The sequence below is a fragment of the Sciurus carolinensis genome, chromosome 5, assembly GCF_902686445.1.
Source record: "Sciurus carolinensis chromosome 5, mSciCar1.2, whole genome shotgun sequence".
NCBI classification, from domain to species: Eukaryota; Metazoa; Chordata; class Mammalia; order Rodentia; family Sciuridae; genus Sciurus; species Sciurus carolinensis.
Genome location: NC_062217.1, coordinates 40,648,896 through 40,667,440, shown reverse-complemented (window position 1 = coordinate 40,667,440; position 18,545 = coordinate 40,648,896). Strand labels below are relative to the sequence as shown.

At 40.0% G+C, this 18,545-nt stretch overlaps 1 protein-coding gene and 1 non-coding gene across 2 annotated transcripts in view; both read left to right on the top strand.

Annotated features, from left to right (window-relative positions):
* The window catches only part of LOC124985556 (cytoskeleton-associated protein 2-like), a 47,827-nt gene extending 34,797 nt beyond the window's left edge, over positions 1-13,030 (top strand). The window contains 3 exon segments of the mRNA XM_047554292.1: positions 11,097-12,605; positions 12,607-12,780; positions 12,782-13,030. Coding sequence (XP_047410248.1) covers positions 11,097-12,605; positions 12,607-12,780; positions 12,782-13,030 — 1,932 coding nt within the window.
* On the top strand, positions 337-451 carry LOC124986029 (small nucleolar RNA SNORA31). Its single transcript, XR_007108939.1, has one exon. It is a non-coding gene; the product is annotated as a small nucleolar RNA SNORA31 (small nucleolar RNA).
* Positions 13,031-18,545: the final 5,515 nt, after the last annotated feature.

Here is an 18,545-nt window from a genome sequence, read left to right as displayed (position 1 = left end):
GTGCAGTCTCCCTCTAGGCTGCCATCTTGGATCGCCCCAATCTGTAATTTTAAATAAATCTATAGTATTAATACAGTTTTACAAAGGAGCTCTATTTGTGTTCTCTTGTTGTTACCATAATCAGAATCTAATTCTTTTAATAGAATGGATCTCAGATTTGCTATTGATTATCCACAGAAAATATGGTTTGTGCAATATAAATCTTCTTTACAAACCTGTGTAACAATTGTTTTAAGTGATATAAATATCAATTTTTGTCCATACGAAATATGGACAATTTAAGAAATTTAAGAAATAGCTCATTGGTGCTCAACGCTGGGTTTAAGAACCATTTAATTGCCTCCATTGATGGAACTTGAACAGTTTGCTGTTATTCTTTTGGTTTGCACTAGAACACAAAAGAAAATACTCTGTCTTTGTGGTGGCACAGATTGAATAACGGAATATATCTATAGGTTAAAAAAGAGAGAGAACCATTTGATATAAAGTAAGACCAAAGGAAATCAAAAGAAAGCTAAACAGATTCTAAATAATGAGTTATAGCTTTCTGGGGGAGAAAAAAGAAATTCTATTTCATGTGAATTGATACTCAAAGAAAAATAAGCAGAAATGGGAAAGTTTTGTTCAACTTATTTAATTTGCAAGAAGGCAGGGAAAACAATAGATTTGCTCATGTACTGCAATGCAAATAAGTACAGCAACTTCAAAAGTATTTTCCTCTTCAAACTATCTTCCAGGTTTGACTTATTTCTCAGGTCACCATTCTGAGATAAATAGGCATATGGCAAACTGCACAATCTACAACTGTGAATTTTCAAATGGCTCATCCTATTCTTTCCCACTCTATATTTGAGAATCATTAATTAGTTCAACTATTCTTAAATGACAAAAAAAATTCTATTTTGCATCTGTCAGTAGCCTAACATCCCCTGTAAAAAAGTGTGCGTATGCCAGAAGGAACCCAGCCCATGTAAATCAAGAGTAAAGAAAATTAAACACAGGCTACGGTGCAGCAAATCTGAATTCCAGCTCAGTCAGTCCAGAAAAGTCCTTCTGTAATATTTGTTCTCATTCTTACTAGCAGCCCTTCCTTCATTATTCCTTTTTTTTTTTTAAGTTGCAGGTAAACACAATCCCTTTATTTTATTTATTTATTTTTATGTGGTGCTGAGGATTGATCCCAGTGCCTCAAACATGCTAGGCAAGTGCTCTACCACTGAGCCACAACCCCAGCCCCGTCCTTCAATATGCTTTACCATAACACTGTTTATTTTCTTCAAAGCATTTAGCCAGAAAATATTGTTTCTTAAATTTTCTTCCTTGGTCTATCTTCCATGATCAGATCGTAAGATCCTCTAGTGTCATGTTAGCATTATTTTGACAAATAACTGAGATAAATCAACTTTAAAAAGGAAAGGATCATTTTGGTTCATGGTTTCAGAGGCTTTAGTCCACAGTCAGTAGGTCCTGTTGCTTCGGGGCCTGTGGCCAAGCAGAAGAGCAGGTCAGGGAGCACGGGGAGCAAGCTGCTCACCTCAAAGCTAGAAGCAAGGGAGGCCATGTTCACAACTCCCTTCCAGAACATGCTCCCAATCTCCTACAGCATCCTGCTAGGCCACACCTCTCAAGGGTTCCACCACCTCCCAATAGCACTAGGCCAAGAACCAAGCTGTTAACACATAGGCCTTTAGGAATATTCTAGATCCAAACTATAGCAGGCAAACACACATTCATTCTTGTTCATTGTCAGAGCCCCAACAATAGAACAATGCCAGTAATAAATTGCAAATATGTGTGTGTGTGTATATAATAAATTGCAAATATGTGTGTGTGTGTGTGTGGTGTAACTTTTTCCTGAAAACATGGATAGGATTCCATTTAACTCTTCAGGGTAGAAGAAGTATTGTTTTTTAAATCACTGGAATAATTCATCAGAATGCTAATTGTAGCAACTGAGAAAGGAATAGCCCCTGACATCAGAAGCTGGCCTGGCTCATCACAGACCCTGTGATTCTCCCATTAGACACAGACCATCTCCGAATACTCATCCCTGACAAGGCTGCTCTGAGGCCAGGATAAAATAGGACCAAGCAAGTCCTCTTCATAATTTGTCTAAACACAGATGAAAACAAGGTCACTCTGCCACCCACAAAATACCAAATACTCCATCTCTTGTCCCAAATGAGGATAAAGTTGCATCCCCAATCTAGCCTCCCCTTACTATGGTAAGAGTCATTGAGATACCAAATCTGCTGGCCCTACTTTCCATCAGCGTCCAAGCTGGAGTGAATTCCTGCTTCCTTAGACCCTCCCTCAAACTGCCCCACCAGAACTGACACCCTGTAAAGGTTATTTCCCATGATTCCTATGATGTGTGCTCTCCTCACCATGAGAAGCAAAGGCAAACCAAACTTGTTCGACCATAGGGGTGTTTCCAAGGGTCATACAAGAAAAGCATGAGACAAAACTGAGATGTTAAAAATTAGAATGGCAGACAGGCGTCATTACCCTAGGTACAGGTATGATTACATGAATGGTATGAATCTACACCGTGCACAACCATAGAAAGGGAAAGTTGTACCCCATTTGTGTACAGTGAATCAAAATGCAGTCTGTAAAAATAAATTTAAAATAAATAAATAAAAATAAATTTAAAAAAATACATTTAAAAAATTAGAATGGTTATAAAATATCAGCTACTGTTTTCTCTAGTAATATTTATTATTTTATGGATAAAAGTAATAATAATAGTGAGCATCGTTTGAGCTACTACATCATGCAGGGACGGTGCCCTATCTCACTGAACTTCATAACAACATTATGAGGCTGCTTCTATTATCTTCCCCCAATTTACACATGGGAAAACTGAAGCTTAATAAAGTAACTTGTTCAAGTTCACAGAGCTAATAAGTGGTAGAAACAGCTTCAGGCCTAGACACTACACTGACCTCTCTCCTGGTAACGCACTGACAGAGTTCAATTTTAAAGTATACTATTGCAAAACTTTCTGAACAAAGACACTTTCTGTGAAAGAAGCAATCTTCAAAACCCAGAAAATTAAGAACTTCAGCGTCTGCTCAGAATATCCTGGAGGGCTCCAGGCCTCCTCTGCCAAAGTAACTCTTCCATTGCTGCCCTTCAAAGCAGCTGAGTACCAGGCACCCAATTTGCATCACAAAACCAGATCTCAGTTGCTATATTTTTTAAAAGCTAAAAGTGACTGTCTTTCTGACTCTGTAAGTACATCTCTGCTATATAGAATGCAGGTTTTGTTCCTGCCAAAGGAAAGATCATCCTTTCAATAAAAGCAACAGACTTTATTTCCAACTGTGTCATGAATGTTCCACAGCCATCACCAAATGAACTGAATTGACAAAACATCTCCTCTTTTCTGAACTAGCAATAACCAGGAACAGTAATATTCAAAGATAAAACGGAGCAGAAAGCTGCAGGATACGGGCCCTGAAAGAAATCAAAAGAAGTGTCAACAAAGTAATATCCTCTCAAAACGCGATTCCATTTCTTCCCTCACTTCGGAGGAATATCCGCGGATCCCATTGAAGTTGAATTATTACTCTCAAAGGCCAATGCAGGTGAGTCTCTGACTAGATTATGAGGAAACTTCTGAGACATGTGGCCTATGTGTCACAGTAAAAGCAGAAGCTAAAGAGAGACAGCCATTACGCTCTTTTCCATAATATTCACTTGGCTTCATCCTGTTGGGAAAAGGTAGGTGTTTGCTACAGAGCAAAGGAAGGAGGCCCAGAGCCACACTGCAGAAATATGTTTTCCTGTTTGGGTCTGACATTTAGCATCCTAAGAAAGATAGATTCATGAAACAAGAGGACTGAAGGTAATACCAAAATAGCCAGATGTGAGACTTAGAGAAAGAGGAAGAGAACCCCTGGATTCCACAGGAAGAGTCTCTCTTCACAAGCTGTTTACTCTTATCTCCTAAAAAGGAGATAATTGCTGGGATGGAGCAATTATCACAAAGAATCCACAAACCCATGTGCATATTTACCGTCAACTAAGCAAATAAAAACATTATTATCTGAGGAATCTATAACATTCTAAAGAGGTCCTTTTCTCATAAAAGGTTGGAAACCACAGGTCTGGTCCATATTTCCTCATTCTGCTGTGAACAATTTCATGCCAAATGAAACTCAACAGCTTTCTAAAGCCGACATGTGTTAAGCTGCAGATTAATTTCTCCAAACTGCGACTCTCTAAGGAATTTGGAGGTCACCAAGACATGGGGGAAAAAATGTAATAAGACAGTAACAATTGAATGCATTGCAGACAAGGACCATTAGACCCTTAAGTAAAAAGTAATTTCCTGAGTGCTTCCTTAATATGATTCATAATACAGTCACGTCCAAAAGGTGTTCATATGTTTATAATCCTATTTACTTGTTACTGGTACTAGCGCATTAGTTCGCATTCATTAAATCTATCTGGAATGCATCATTCTGATAGCCCTCTTAAAGCAGCAGGAGACACTGAAGACTCTGAAGGTATGTGCCCTTCGTTCCTCATTATAATATTAAAATGACAGAAAATACCAAACCACTCCTATGATGAAATGATAAATAAAATGTGGCGTATCCATATGATGAATGTTATTTAACAATTTAAACGATAAACTCTATCCACTGTTTCTAAAATTTTGTGATTCTGTTCTATTACATGCATTAGTTACTCTCTTATCTCCTTTTCTTTTTTTTCTTAAATTTTTCTTTCAAAAATCAGATCCATATTTTCTAGAAACTACAGAGACTCCTTGGGATTTCTGTTAAAGAATTAGCAAGAGGAAATGCACTATAGCACAGTGATTGCTTCAGGTGAGATTAGAGGTCTTCCTTTTTACAATATGTTCTCATAATAAAAAAATATTAAAATTGAATGCAGAAATAATAATTCTACCTCTTTCCATGATAATTTTCACACACTATAGCACTCACTAACTTTTCTCCTCTTGAGACATTCTGATTGCATAACTTGTACTCAGTGCTTATTAAAAGGCATTTGCAATAACATTTGATTAAAAAAAAAATGTCCTATGTCTGTTCCTGTTCACATGGATCACACAGGAGGGTACCTGGTACTTCCACATGTCTGCCTCTTTGCTTTCTGCGGTCAACAAGGGTGCGATTTGCCTTTTGTATTTTCTCATATCCTTCCTTCACTATTAGGAAGCAGGACTCAGCTTCTCAATGGAGCAGGGACCCTGAACCTGCTAATCAGCAACCTCCAAATTTCATTCTTGATTGACAAAATGAATCTAGGTAATTCTCTCTCTCTTACCCAGGCCTATTTTCAAAACCTCTTGGTCATACTTTGGAAATGGAAGGCCATAGTGGGAATATTTTTTATTTGTTCTTTTTAGTTATACATGACATTTGAATGTATTTCGACATATCATAAATACATGGAGTATATCTTCCCATTTTGTACATGATGTTACTCTGGTCGTGTATTCGTACAAGAACGTAGGAAAGTTATGTCCCTTCATTCTCCTGTCTTTCCCATTCCCATCCTGCCCCTTCACCCAATTCCACCCTGTCCTATCAGGTAAGCCTCCTCTCCTCTCTCCCCCCACCCCTCCTGCAGGGGGAATTTTGTTTAAATTTTTTTTTCAAATATATCTAGTTATTATTTGCAAAGCATTTTCCCCATTGTACATCTTTCTTTTGGCGATCATTAATGAAGATTTTTAATTATTAACTGGGTTTCAAGGAATAGAGTCCTAATTTATAATATTACCTTTAGAGAAGATAGGGATTTGATTTCATTATCTTACAGGAAGGAATTAAGTAACAAGACAGAGGCACAAAACCCAGTTCCCTTCTCCTATTTCTATCTTTTCCTTCCTATTGTGTTTCAAGCAACTTCCCTTCCTTTATTTTTAAATTATTTAAGAACTTTATTAACAGGTACTTGCATTTTGTTGACTTTTTTGAAAAAAATCAAGTTGTAAACTTTTATTACAAGTTAAAAATGAAGTACTTAAAAATCTCAACTCGAGATTTTCAATATCTCGACTAGATATGAAACAATTTAAAAACCTTTAAAGTTGTATTAAGAAAAATCAGACTTAAAAAAAAAAAAAACACATTTGTCATTACCAAAAAAGATGTCTTTAGGTAAAAATAATAAAAACCCCTTGCTGCACAGTTACTGCAGATAGCAACTTCCCTTCTGAAAACAAGAGCTGCTGTAATTATTTGGCCAGGCTTCACTGTCCTCTCTCACAAAATAAACAAGGGAATGCGAGGTTGTGGATTTCTAGGAAGGAGAATTTCAAGAGGCTAATGCAGAGATAAAAGAAGACAGCTGATGATGTTGCCTGTACTCTGGTGAAAATATCGTTAGCACAGTCATGCTCAGGAAGCCTCCCCTTCTTACAGTGATAAGAAATTAGATGCTCTGGAATTAAAATCCCAAGTCATGGTGATTTGACCAAGTCTAAAGCTGACAGCATTGAAAAACATTCAAGTCCAAGATCTGAACATCACTAGGCATCTCTAATATTGTCATTCCCTCTGCTCTGTGACACCACGTAGAATCATTTGGTCTCCACTGGTACTTTGCTCTGACTGAATAGGCCATATAAAATCTGATGACAACTGATGGTCCCTCATAACTCATACCAACCTCATTTCTTAGGCTACATCTTCCCTCAAAGCCAGTGAGCTACCTTCCCAGGACACTGTCCCCACTCCTCAGGTTTTCCCAGAACACCGCAGTTCTTTGTGGCATACACACAATTGCAGTTGGTTCTAACTTGCTCTTCTCAGTGGTTCAGGCTCACCGTCTTGCCAGGGCTTCGTAACCTAAGTGTAGGGTGTTACAGTCTCTACTCGACCTTCTGCTCCTAAGAGCAATGGAATAGGTAGCCTGGGAGCCTAGCTTTCTGGGTCCACCTACCTTCCCACTACCTCAACCTCACTGGGGGTCCCCTTTTTGATCGCCGCCCGTGTCCACTGACCTCCCTACACTTTCCTATTCACAGACCTAGAAACATGTCACCATCTGCTGCAGGAAACGGGCTTTCCCTGGGTGTTTTGCTCCCTGTAATTCCTGTCATTATGTCCTTTGAAAAAGATGACTTTTTGTGATCTTTCATGCTAGAATATCAATCAAATGGGAGGAAGAAAAAAACAGGGTAAAAAACACCATTAGCATCATACTTAGTTGGTGTGAGAGATGTGATTGAATATTTGTGAAAAGAGAAAAATAAAACATAGCTCTAAGAACCATTCGAGGATCTGGGTTTATGTTGAAGGCTTTTTAAGATGCTATGAAATTTTGAAAGGGTAAAGAAAAGCAGAAAGGCTTTTGTATAATTGAGATGATAATGCCTCTTAAATACACTGGACACTTATTTTGTAAGTAACTGAGGGAGAACATAGGTGTGCCCATGTTGAACTTCGAGTAAGAGTAGCCCTACTTCAACTTTCTTGAATAAGCAAGGAAGTTTATTAGATGACCTGTGAAAAGTTCAATAGTCAATAGCACTGCAGGCACAAAATGATCAGGGTTCTAGTTCTGTTGGCCTATACTTCATTCTGCTCTCAATTCTCCTGTGTGTACATTTTGTCCCCAGGTCACCTGTCCTCGACAACAAGATGACTCCCCACCAATGGAAGTATTTACTATCTTACTTGTGGCAGGAGAGACAATCTCTCTCCCAATCATGGAAGATAGGCCATGCTTGGCCCCTGTTGGATCTCAGGCCTCCATCTAGGTCAATAACAGTGACTGCAGTGTCATCCAGAGAATTTGTAAGCCACATGCTTACAGACTTACATGAGTTAGGATCTACCCAGGAGCTAGCGATGGAGTTGATTTCACTGAATCTCAGGACTAACTGGTGGGAGGTTGCTAATCTCTGATGCAAATCGGAGACCTGGTAGGATACATGGAAGGAGAGGAAAGTTAATCAATAGCACCCATTGCGATAGCATCGTGATTATAAGCATTGGTTCTGGGGTCCAACAGGTCAGCATGGAATGCTAGCTTCCAAACTTAACCTTACTTATTTACCCTCTCTGTACCTCAGTTCTGCATCTGTAAAATACCTCACCTGATTTTTCTGAGGCTTAAGTGAGATCGCATATAAAAAACTTGGCAGGATGAATGGGAAGTAGTGAGCACTCAAGAAAAGAAGGTTGTGTTGCATGTTCACAAAACCACGAGTATTGACAGAATCGGTGACGTTGTTTATCACTGCCACCATTTTTCATTATTACAGTCCTCTAGCCTAAGAATCACACTGTAATTCTTGGCCTAATGCATAGATTTGGTATGATGAGTGGTGCTTTCTGGGAAATTAAGGAACCAAGCTTTATAAACTGCAGAGGTACTCCCCGCTCCAGCACGAGAGGACCTCCATAAGCAGATGAAGGGCTGCTGAGGAAACCAGGGCACAGATCTCAGTAGTCCTTCCAGCTTTCTAAGAAGTCTCTGGATGACTCCGCTCAGAATCGTGAAAGAGAGGGCTGGAGAGGTAGCTCAGTTGGGAGAGTGCTTGCCTTGCAAGCACAAGGCCCTGGTCCTGATCCCCAGTAACCCCACCCCCCAAAAAAAAAAACGTGAAAGATCCCTGCAGACCAAGAACATCCATTCCTTTGGAAAGCTGCAGTCCTGGTTCTGAGAATTATCCAAGACCAGATTTCTCTTCCCCTTTTCCTGGTATCCAGTAGCATAGAGGTTCCTGGGCAGTACCACCTGTTAATTGGGGAGGTTTCTTCTCCCCTTTGCTTTTTCCCATACTCTTGCTCACACATGGAAAACAAGAGCCAGTGAGTCCTGAGGATATTTACTTTTTCACTCTACTTTGAAACTAAACCATCTTGCATCCTCAGTATACAGTCCTGGTTTAGTACAGATAGGTCACACCCTGGTTATAGATTTGAGAACAGTGTCCCTTCTCAGATCCATGAGTCATCCTCACCCCACACAGAGACCAGCTGAATTTCTTCCCCTCCTAGCTCCCTTGCACCATACCTCCCTGCATCCCAGAAAATGCCCTTCTGGGTCAGCACCTTCCTCCAGGAGATTCTACTGGTCTTGTTAGCTTGTGTAGATCTTCAGGCCTGGGAAGGATCTGCTGTGTTTATCTTTATTCCTATGTCAGTCAACTTTCTGTTATTGTAGCAAAATTCCTGAAATGATCAACTTATAAGGAGAAAAGGTTTATTTTGGCTCACCCTCTCAGAGGTTTCAGTTCATGGTTCATTTGCCCCATTGCTTTTGGGCCTGTGGTTAGGCAGCACATCATGGTGGAGAGAGATGGTAGAGAAAAATCACTTACCTCATGGCCAGGAAATAAAAGAAAGAGAAAGAAGAGAGGCTGGGGTGCTAATATGCCTTTCACGAGAGCCACACAGTGACCAGAAGACCTTCTACTCAGTTCTTCCATTTAAAGGTGGTGGTACCTCCCAATAGTCCATGGGCTGGGGACCAAATCTTTCACACATGGGCTTTGAGGTGACAATTATCTAATCTACAGCAATTCCTCAGTCCTCCTCACCCTTTCAATTCTCCAAAGTCCTTTTTTTAACCATACTTCCTCTACCCCAACTCCCCATCTATCTTTAGCATTAGTTCCTGAGAGCCCTCTCTAATCTTTTACTGCAGTCAGTCTTGGGAGTTTTCAAAAGAAACAGCAAAATTTAAAAAAAAATTTTTTTTTCAGTGTACAGCAACATTAAAGACAGGATGGATGGCATTTGGAATTTGAGGAGTCAGTCATACCTAGATTCAACCCAGCTCTGCCCTAGCTGTGTGGCCTTGAGGAAGTTACCTAACCTCTCTTAACCTCAATTTATCCATCTGTCTGGTAGAGTTTTTTTTTAAAGGTTAAATATGACATAAATGGAAGGTGGTGAGCTGAGAACCTGGCCTAACAAATGACAGCTCTAAATTGTGATTTAGTTAAATTGTGACAGAAGGAAATAGATAAAGAATATTCTATTTTAGGGGAATTCTCAGACAAGAATGAGTGTTCTCTTCTCCTGGCCAAGTCCTAGTTCAAAGAACAAAAAGTTTTATAAGATTCTGAGGGGAAAAATCCACAACACCAAGAAGTAGATATCAACCAGAAAAAAAAATTGCACTAAGCCTTCATTTTCAACTCAACCCTTGGCTGTTGAATTTCCATTCTTAAAAGTTTTCAAAAATTCTTTTAGCAAGGACACTTGTCTTTGGTGAGTTAAGCAAAAAGAGTCTCTTCTACTGTCAGCCTTCTTGGATCATCCCTATTCACTTTCCATCTGGGTGAGGCAACCTCCCTCTTTCCTGCCTAAATAATTGACAGTGGAATCATCCAATTAGAGTTTTTCATTTCTCAATTGGAGCAATGAGCAATGGGCTTACTCCGTTCTATTTTCTAATATTAGAAAGTTGCAAGTAAGCAAAGATTCTAGTCACAAGTTATGCTCAGATACAGAGATTTTGAAGTATAGTTTGTGTTTTCATCTAAGCATATAATTTGTGTAAGTGGTCTTGCCTCCCATGTTCTCTAAGTAACAGTTTATTAATGTTTTTCCTTCCCATATGAAGGTCAGATTGTAACAGTGGATCAGTCAGGGTCCAACCAATAACTGCCTAGTAACTTGGTCAAGAAAGTTGAATATAAAGAATTAATAATCATAGTAAAAGACTGGCATAATGGGCAATAACATAAGATGTAAAGAAATTCTAAAAAAATTTAGCATCACTGACAGGAGGAAGAGCCCCTACTGTGGGGCTGACACAGAGGACCCAAGGAAGAAGTTCTCCTTTCCTAGGTCTAAGATCCAGACCTTGTGCAAGAGGTCTCATAGGTCGACAAAGAGATTGCCGAGGGACCACAGGAAAGGAACTTACTAGAAATGTCCCCACTGGGATGCTGGGAAAAAGTTGTCCTCAAAAAGTACTTCATGGGACCTCATTTCAAAAGCTCATGAGGCCAGAATCTTGCAGCTGCCCCCAAGTCAGAAGGCCCAGTCTGGGGCTGGGGAGATAGCTCAGTTGGTAGAGTACTTGCCTTGCAAGCACAAAGCCCTGGGTTCGATCCCCAGCACCGCCTAAAAAAAAAAAAAAAAAAGGAAGGCCCAGTCTGCGTACCTAGTAGAGCCCAAAGAGTGATGACATCTGAGGACCAAGTCCAAGAAGAGACAAAAATTCTGAAACTGAAAACTAAAATGGCTGATAAAGAAAATATCAAAATACTTATAGGGAGCAAAAATAATACACCGGTGGGAAAAAATTATATTCCTTTAAAATCTTCTAATGAATTAACCAATACAACTACGGAAATTGAAACCCATGATTTTCAGGATGGCACTCAGACTCTGCAGTTATCAATTAAAGATGATCCCCCAAATCAAAATATAACACTAAGTCAGGCATTTCACCTTAAAAACAATAAGAACAATACTAAAAAGAAGCCAATGCCTGCAGAAAAACCAAACCAAACTGCTAACATGCCCAAGAAACCTGTGCTTGGAGCTTATTGTGGCCAAATTTTTCAGTCTAAGGTTAATTCATTTAGAAAGCCTCTGCAAGTCAAAAATGAGAGTTCTGCAACAACAAATCAACTTCCAACTACTGTCTCCAAAGCTACAAAGCCTGAACCTATAAACACCATCAATGTAACAGTGAGAAGTAATACAGCTTCAAATATAACTGCTACTACTAAATTTGAAAGCACTAAATTTGTGAACACTAAATCTCGGAACCCACAACTTGTGCGACCTCCTGCTAGAAATCACTACAACAATACTTGGGACACCATGAAACAAGGCATCAGCCAAACCCCTGTCAGTGTTAAAATCCGAAAAGGGCCTCAAGGAAAAGAATTTTTGCAACCCAAAATGGTTTTATCTAGTGTCAAAACCGGTTCTCAGCCCGTAAAAAGAAACAGGGTGCTATCAAGAAGCATAGCACCTGAAATTGTATCCAGACCTGCTTCATCTTCTAATACCAAACTGATACAAAAATCAAAAACCATTGACCAACGAAGACATACTATAGCAAAATCAACTATTGATAGATCAGCTCAGCCCAAAGAAACTGCAGAAGAGAGAAAAGTTTGTCTGAGTGAGTGGAAAACTAGCAAAGGAAAAGTACTGAAAAGGCCCCCTAACTCAGTAGTTACCCAGTCCACGTCTGAAGGACAAAATGAAAAATCAATTGGATCTTTTTGGACTACCATGGCAGAAGAAGATGAACAAAGATTATTTACTGAAAAAGTAAACAAGACAATTTCTGAATGCCTGAACCTGATTAATAAAGGATGTCCAAAAGAAATATTGGTTACACTGAATGACCTAATTAAAAATATTCCAGATGCCAAAAAACTTGTTAAATATTGGATATGTCTTGTACGTATTGAACCAATCACAAGTCCTATTGAAAATATCATCTCAATCTATGAGAAGGCCATTCTGGCAGGGGCTCAGCCTATTGAAGAGATGTGACATGTCATTGTGGATATTCTAACAATGAAGAGTCAAGAAAATGTTAATTTGGGAGAAAATATTGAGACTTATGCATCCAAAGAACAAGTTCAAGAAGTCAACACTGAAGACATAGGTGTTAATCTAGAGCCAGAAAAAAACAGAAATTGAGAATAAACATCATAGGAATGTGGTATTTAAAGATTGTGAAAAAGAGCAAGATGACAAAATGGAAGATCCAACCAATGATGTTAAAACTCCTGATACAGAAACTAGAGCAAGTTCCTTAATTAAATATAATGTATCTACTACACCATACTTGCAAAGTATAAAAAAAGAAGATGCAACTTGATGAATCAAATTCTGCATTTAAGGAGCTGAAGTTTCTAACACCAGTGAGACGTTCTCGACATCTTCAAGAGAAGACTTCTAAATTACCAGATATGTTAAAAGACCATTATCCTTGTGTGTCTTCACTGGAACAGTTATCAGAGCTGGGAGGTAAAACCTATGCTTTCGTATGCCGCCCTAATGCAGCACTGTGCCCTATGTACTCCGAGACTGATACACAAAAGAATTAAAGTTTAGTCTGAGTTCCCTTTATAGCTGGATTATGTAAGAATTTTAACTTCCATAGCTTCATTTGAGAGTTTATAAATTATATTAGAATGGAGTTCAGGAAGGAAAGTATATTTAAGAAGTGTCATTCCAATACAGATTGCGTTTCTGAAATAATACTTATACTTGCTTTCTTCTCTTGAATCATGTCCCCTGAAACATGACAGTTACATGTAGTGAACAGTTTTCTTCTCCCCATACATGAACACCACCAATAAACTTGTTTTCTAAGGCCCTGAACTAATACTTAAGTGGCATATATCTAATATCATTCGACAGTTTCAAATAAGTGAACTATTAAAGAACAGTTAAACTACATGTGTAATATGAATGTGAAGATCACACACTTGGTCTAATGTTCATGCTATTTGCATAATATCTTTGTTTTATTTATTGTCTTCTCAGGTTCTAGAGAGAGGAATTTTCATTCTTTTTAAACTGTGTACCTAACATGTATACAATAAAAATATCTGTATAATAAAAAATAATAATAATAATAATTAAAAAAAAAGCTCATGAGGGGTGTGGAAAAGCCAAGCATGGGAAAGTGCTTAAGGGAAGCCATCTAGAAGCTTCTGGGGAAGCTGCTGGCTGAGTATGCAGAAGAATACATTCACTGCAGGATACTGGAGAAGTCATAGGCTGTAGGCACCTGCTGAGAGAACAACAGAAGTGAGAAGGGTAAGAATGCCTTGAGGGACACAGAAAAGTGGTGACTCATCCTTAAATGTAAGAAGGGGCTGAGCACTTCAGCATGGGGTGGGGCACACCTCCCATGTGCATCCTGGGGAAGTGGCATGCCTCTAAGACCATGTCATCCAGTAAGGTAGCCACTAGGAACATTTCGGCACTTCCATGTAAATGCTGAATAATTAAAATAAAATTTAAAAATCAGTTCCTCAGTTGTACTAGCCACATTCCAAGTACTCAGTTACCACATGAGACTAGTGGCTACCATGTCAGACAGCCCAGTTCCTGGAGCTGCCCTGCCTGTGACTCTACCCACTGACCTGGGAGCAAGAGTGTAATGATGGCCTTGTCTGACCCAGAGGCAGTGTTGCTGGATTATCAAAATCCTGCGACACACGCAGGAATCCAGACTGGCCTAAGTGCTCAGATGAGAGGACCTGGGCATTCTGAAATGGTCAACTCTGTTGTTCTATTATTGTATAGCATTTTAAATTTGGGATTCAATCTATTACGCCTATAATTTCCCACATATCTTCTGATTTTTTCTATGTCTCCCAAATAAACTACTTTCCCTTGAGTCCTTATTTCACAATCTGCTACTAGAAAAACCCAAGATGAAACATTCTTCATGACTCCTTAGCTTTATAACACACTTCTGAGCATTATCGGTTTTTAGAGAGGAGGTGTCCATGCAGCAGTTCCCAATTATTTGACAGATAATGCACCACTTTTTGACACTCCTGTCTCAGAAACCAGAACAGTTTTCCATGAAACCCAGCTCAGGAAATGCTGGTTTGAATTATAAACAAAAATGGGCTCCAAGCTCAAAACCCTTGAGAGGAATGAGCATCTTTGAACCTCAGCTTAAAGACACCAAATCCAAGGGGTTGCTGAGTCCTTTGGCCTTAAAAGATGAGAAGTTCTCTGAAATCAGAATGGACATAGAATTCTTTCCCTTGCCTCGTTCAAAGTCATAATGCATTCCCAATAGGAACTCTGTAGAAAATTCTGCTTTAGGACATCATATTACTTGTTTTAATCATCTTTTTTTCTGCTGTGTCCAAAAGATCTGACAAGAACAATTTTAGAGGAGGAAAATTTTGTTTGGGGGCTCATGGTTTCAGAGGTCTCAGTCCATGGACAATGGATTCCATTTCTCCAGGCTCGAGGTGAGACAGAACTTCATGGCACAAGAGGGTGGTGGAGGGAAGCAGCTCACATAATGATCAGGAAGAAGCAGAGAAAGTCTCCACTTATCATATACAAATATAACCCCAAAACCATTCTCCCAATGACCCACCTCCTCCACCCACCCTACCTGCCTTCAACTACCATTCAATTAATCCCATGGGGGATTAATGCAGTAATTGGGTTAAGACTCTCATAACCCAATCACTTCTCCTCTGAACATACTTGCACTGTCTCACACATGAGCTTTTGGGGAACACCTCACATCCAAAGTATATAGTACTGGGAGTCCAAGAAAGACACAAGGATTAAGGGCACAGGAGGCCAGGCTCCTGCAGAGAGATTCAAGGTTAGGACTTGTAGTATTGGGCAAACAGTCAAAACAGTAACAAGCTAGAAAATATCTAAACAATAGCAAAAATTGAATAAACGTCTATTCTTCATATTTCAGAATTTAGGCTTAAAGGACAGCTCTTAATGCAGGAAAGAAATAAGCCAAAGATAAAATAAAACAATTGCTACTATATACAAAGAGCAATTGTACAACAGTTATTATGGAATCATCTTTCAGTTTCTACCACAAGAATTAAAAGATGAATATAAAATAGAGTCCAACAAAAGGTCACGTAAACTTGTAGTAGCCAGAATCAATACAGAAGCAAAGTCACATAGTGCAAGCCCTGGAGTCGGACACACCCGAATGGCATTCTTGCTGAGTGACCTGGGACAGCACTCCTCTACACTTCAGCTTCCTTGAATATAAATGAAGGTAAAAGTATGTACTTGAAGGGTTGTGACAAGAAAGAAAACTAAAGCATTTGAAAGGCCCAGAAAAACACCTCAATAAGAGAGTGTCCATAAGAAGTCACTAAACCATCTAGTATGTCTTGGTTATATTATTCCCATAATATGTTGTGACCAATTGCCGAAAAACAACTAAACTCCTCATCTGGATATCACTGTTAAGGGCAGGAGCCAGGGGTGGATGGATGAGGGGTGGGTCTGTAGGCACCTGGAACACACCAAAGCCCACCCGTTCCCTGCAGCTCCCAGAGAAAACCTACTGGAGGAGACCAGTTCACTACTGCTTTTCTTGGATCATAAGTGGTTTTAATCTTTTATTAGTACCCAGAAATATCTCTAGATCCCTAGAAATTAAACCAACGCCTGTCTCCCAGTCTACAGGAACATTCCTGAGCAACTCCACCACTTTTCCCCTAAAACTCTTGACCTCACACTTCTTCTTCTAGCTGTCTCCCAATTTCTCCACTCTCTTTTAAACAATATTCTTTACAAGAATAATCCACGCTGTCTCTAATTCTCCCATTTTCTCTCAAGATCCCTGCCTCCAGTGGCTGTCAAATCCCACATTCACATCTCAGTTCCCATGCCCTGCTTGACCTACCACAATGTTTGGCAGAGGGTCCTCCTCTCTTTGCAATGCCTGCTCACCTCACTCAGGACAGGGTACTCTCTGCTCCTCCCTCATCAACCCCTCCTCAGTCCCAGCTGCCCCCAGCTCAGGGTTCCTTTGGGGCTTCTCCTCTTCCATACCTGTCCCCCTCTCAAGCTGACCTCAACCATGACTTTCTATACTATCTATAAGCTGTCAAGTATCCAAGTTGATTCTCCAGTGAGGACACTCCTGAAAATCACCAAAATCTCTTTCTTTTCCTGTCTAGGTGCTGCTTCCTTTAATCAGAGACAAAATTCTTCCAGTGGGTCAGTTCCTCCTTTGGTTCAAGTGTGGACATTGACAACAGTTCCACATAGATCCATTTGTAAGCTGATCTGTTACTTCTAAAAGGTCTTTTATTGTCTCCACGTTTGTCTAACCAATCCCATGGTCCATTCCACTTTTACTTGCCACAAACCCCTGGGCATTTCTTAAGCTGCCCCAGTTCAGGATCTTCATCTATACCATGGTTCATCAACAGTTCACCTACATGCCTACTACACAGTTTTATGAAGGACAATTAAACATCTTCATATAATAGAACACAATATTAAAAAATAATGCGGGGCTGGGGCTGGGGCTTAGTGGTAGGTACTGGTTTCGATCCTCAGCATGACATAATATTAAATAAAGATATTGTGTCCACACACAACTAAAAAATACTTTAAAAAATAATAATGCGAAGTCACAATTTTGAAAGAATAGACATAGTTCAGAAAATACATACTTTAAAATTATTTTAATTGTACAAACTTATGAGATAAGTGTGATAATTTAGTACAGGTAGATAGTGTGTAATGATCAAGTTGGAGTAGTTAACAAGAAAGCACACATTTTTTAAAAACCCTCCATGTGAGTAGTATACTCCAAGATTTTGGGGGAGGCGGGAGGTGGGAGGACGAACCGGGGATTGAACTCAGGACAGTCAACCACTGAACCACCTCCCCAGCCCTACTTTGCATGTATTTAGAGACAGGGTCTCACTAAGTTGCTTAGCACCTGGCCAGTATTGTTCTGTCCACGGTGTAGGTGGACTGAGGGCTGGTTAGGGACCTACAGTAGAAGTCTAGTAAAGAAATAATAAAAGCCTGAAGATAATGACATTAAAGATAGGGTAGGTGTCAGATTTTCTTAAAAGTTTGAACTTAAAAGACCAAGAGGATGAAGGTGAGATTTAAGGGAAAAAAAAAAAAAAGATACAAATATTTCCAGCTTGGGCACCTGGGGAAATGATAGTGTGGGATAAAATTGGAAACACTGAAGGAGAGAGAGCAGATGGGAGGGATGATTAATGGGCCTTTGCAGTCCCGGGTTCTTTTCGCTTCAGAAACTAGTGACCTCTGTCTAGCTCACAGGGAAAGGAGGCCAAAAAATAACCACGAGAATAATAAACTGCACAGGATAATCAGGAACAGATCACCTATGCTCCTGCCCTCCCTCTGCTAGACGAGGATATAAACAACCTACTGGCCGGGAAGAGGCTCTGAGCTCGCCAGAGGCCGGCACTGTGATGAAGACAAGGCCTCCGGAGCCAGACCGGAGCTGTGCAGGCGCTTGGCCAATCCAATGGGCAGCACACGTCGGAAGAGTAAATGAAATAAGGAGAGCAGCCAAGCTCACCGGGCGCAGTGCTCGGTAGACGTGAAGCAGCCCCGCTTGGTAGAAAGACGGGAAACCTTCAACCAGAGGCCAACACAGGAATCGCCTCCAGAGACAGTAGCTGAGTTAGTGATGTCAGCGCAGCTCTCAGGCAGTGGACATCCCTGTTCCTCACCTCGGCTGTCTGTCTCATCATGCTTGCCGTCTCCCAGAACCATCCCAGTCCCCGTTTTCAGGCTGAGGATTATGTGTGCTGTTGAAAGACGCGGAAGGCAGGCATTCTGGCCCATTCGTTTATTCTACCAATGTTTTCAACTCTCACCAAGGGCCATCCAGTGTAGATCCAAACCAAGAGGCTAGCATGGCCCACAAAGGACTTTCAGGCTGGTTATCAGAACTGTGAATGACTTATACAGTACTTGCCAAGCACCGTCTCATGTATGTGACCCTTTGTCAGAGCCTTACATGTATTGACCCATTTAATCCTCACAAGAACCCATGGAGGTAAGTGCTTTGTTCTTCATTGTTATCATCCCCTTCTTAAG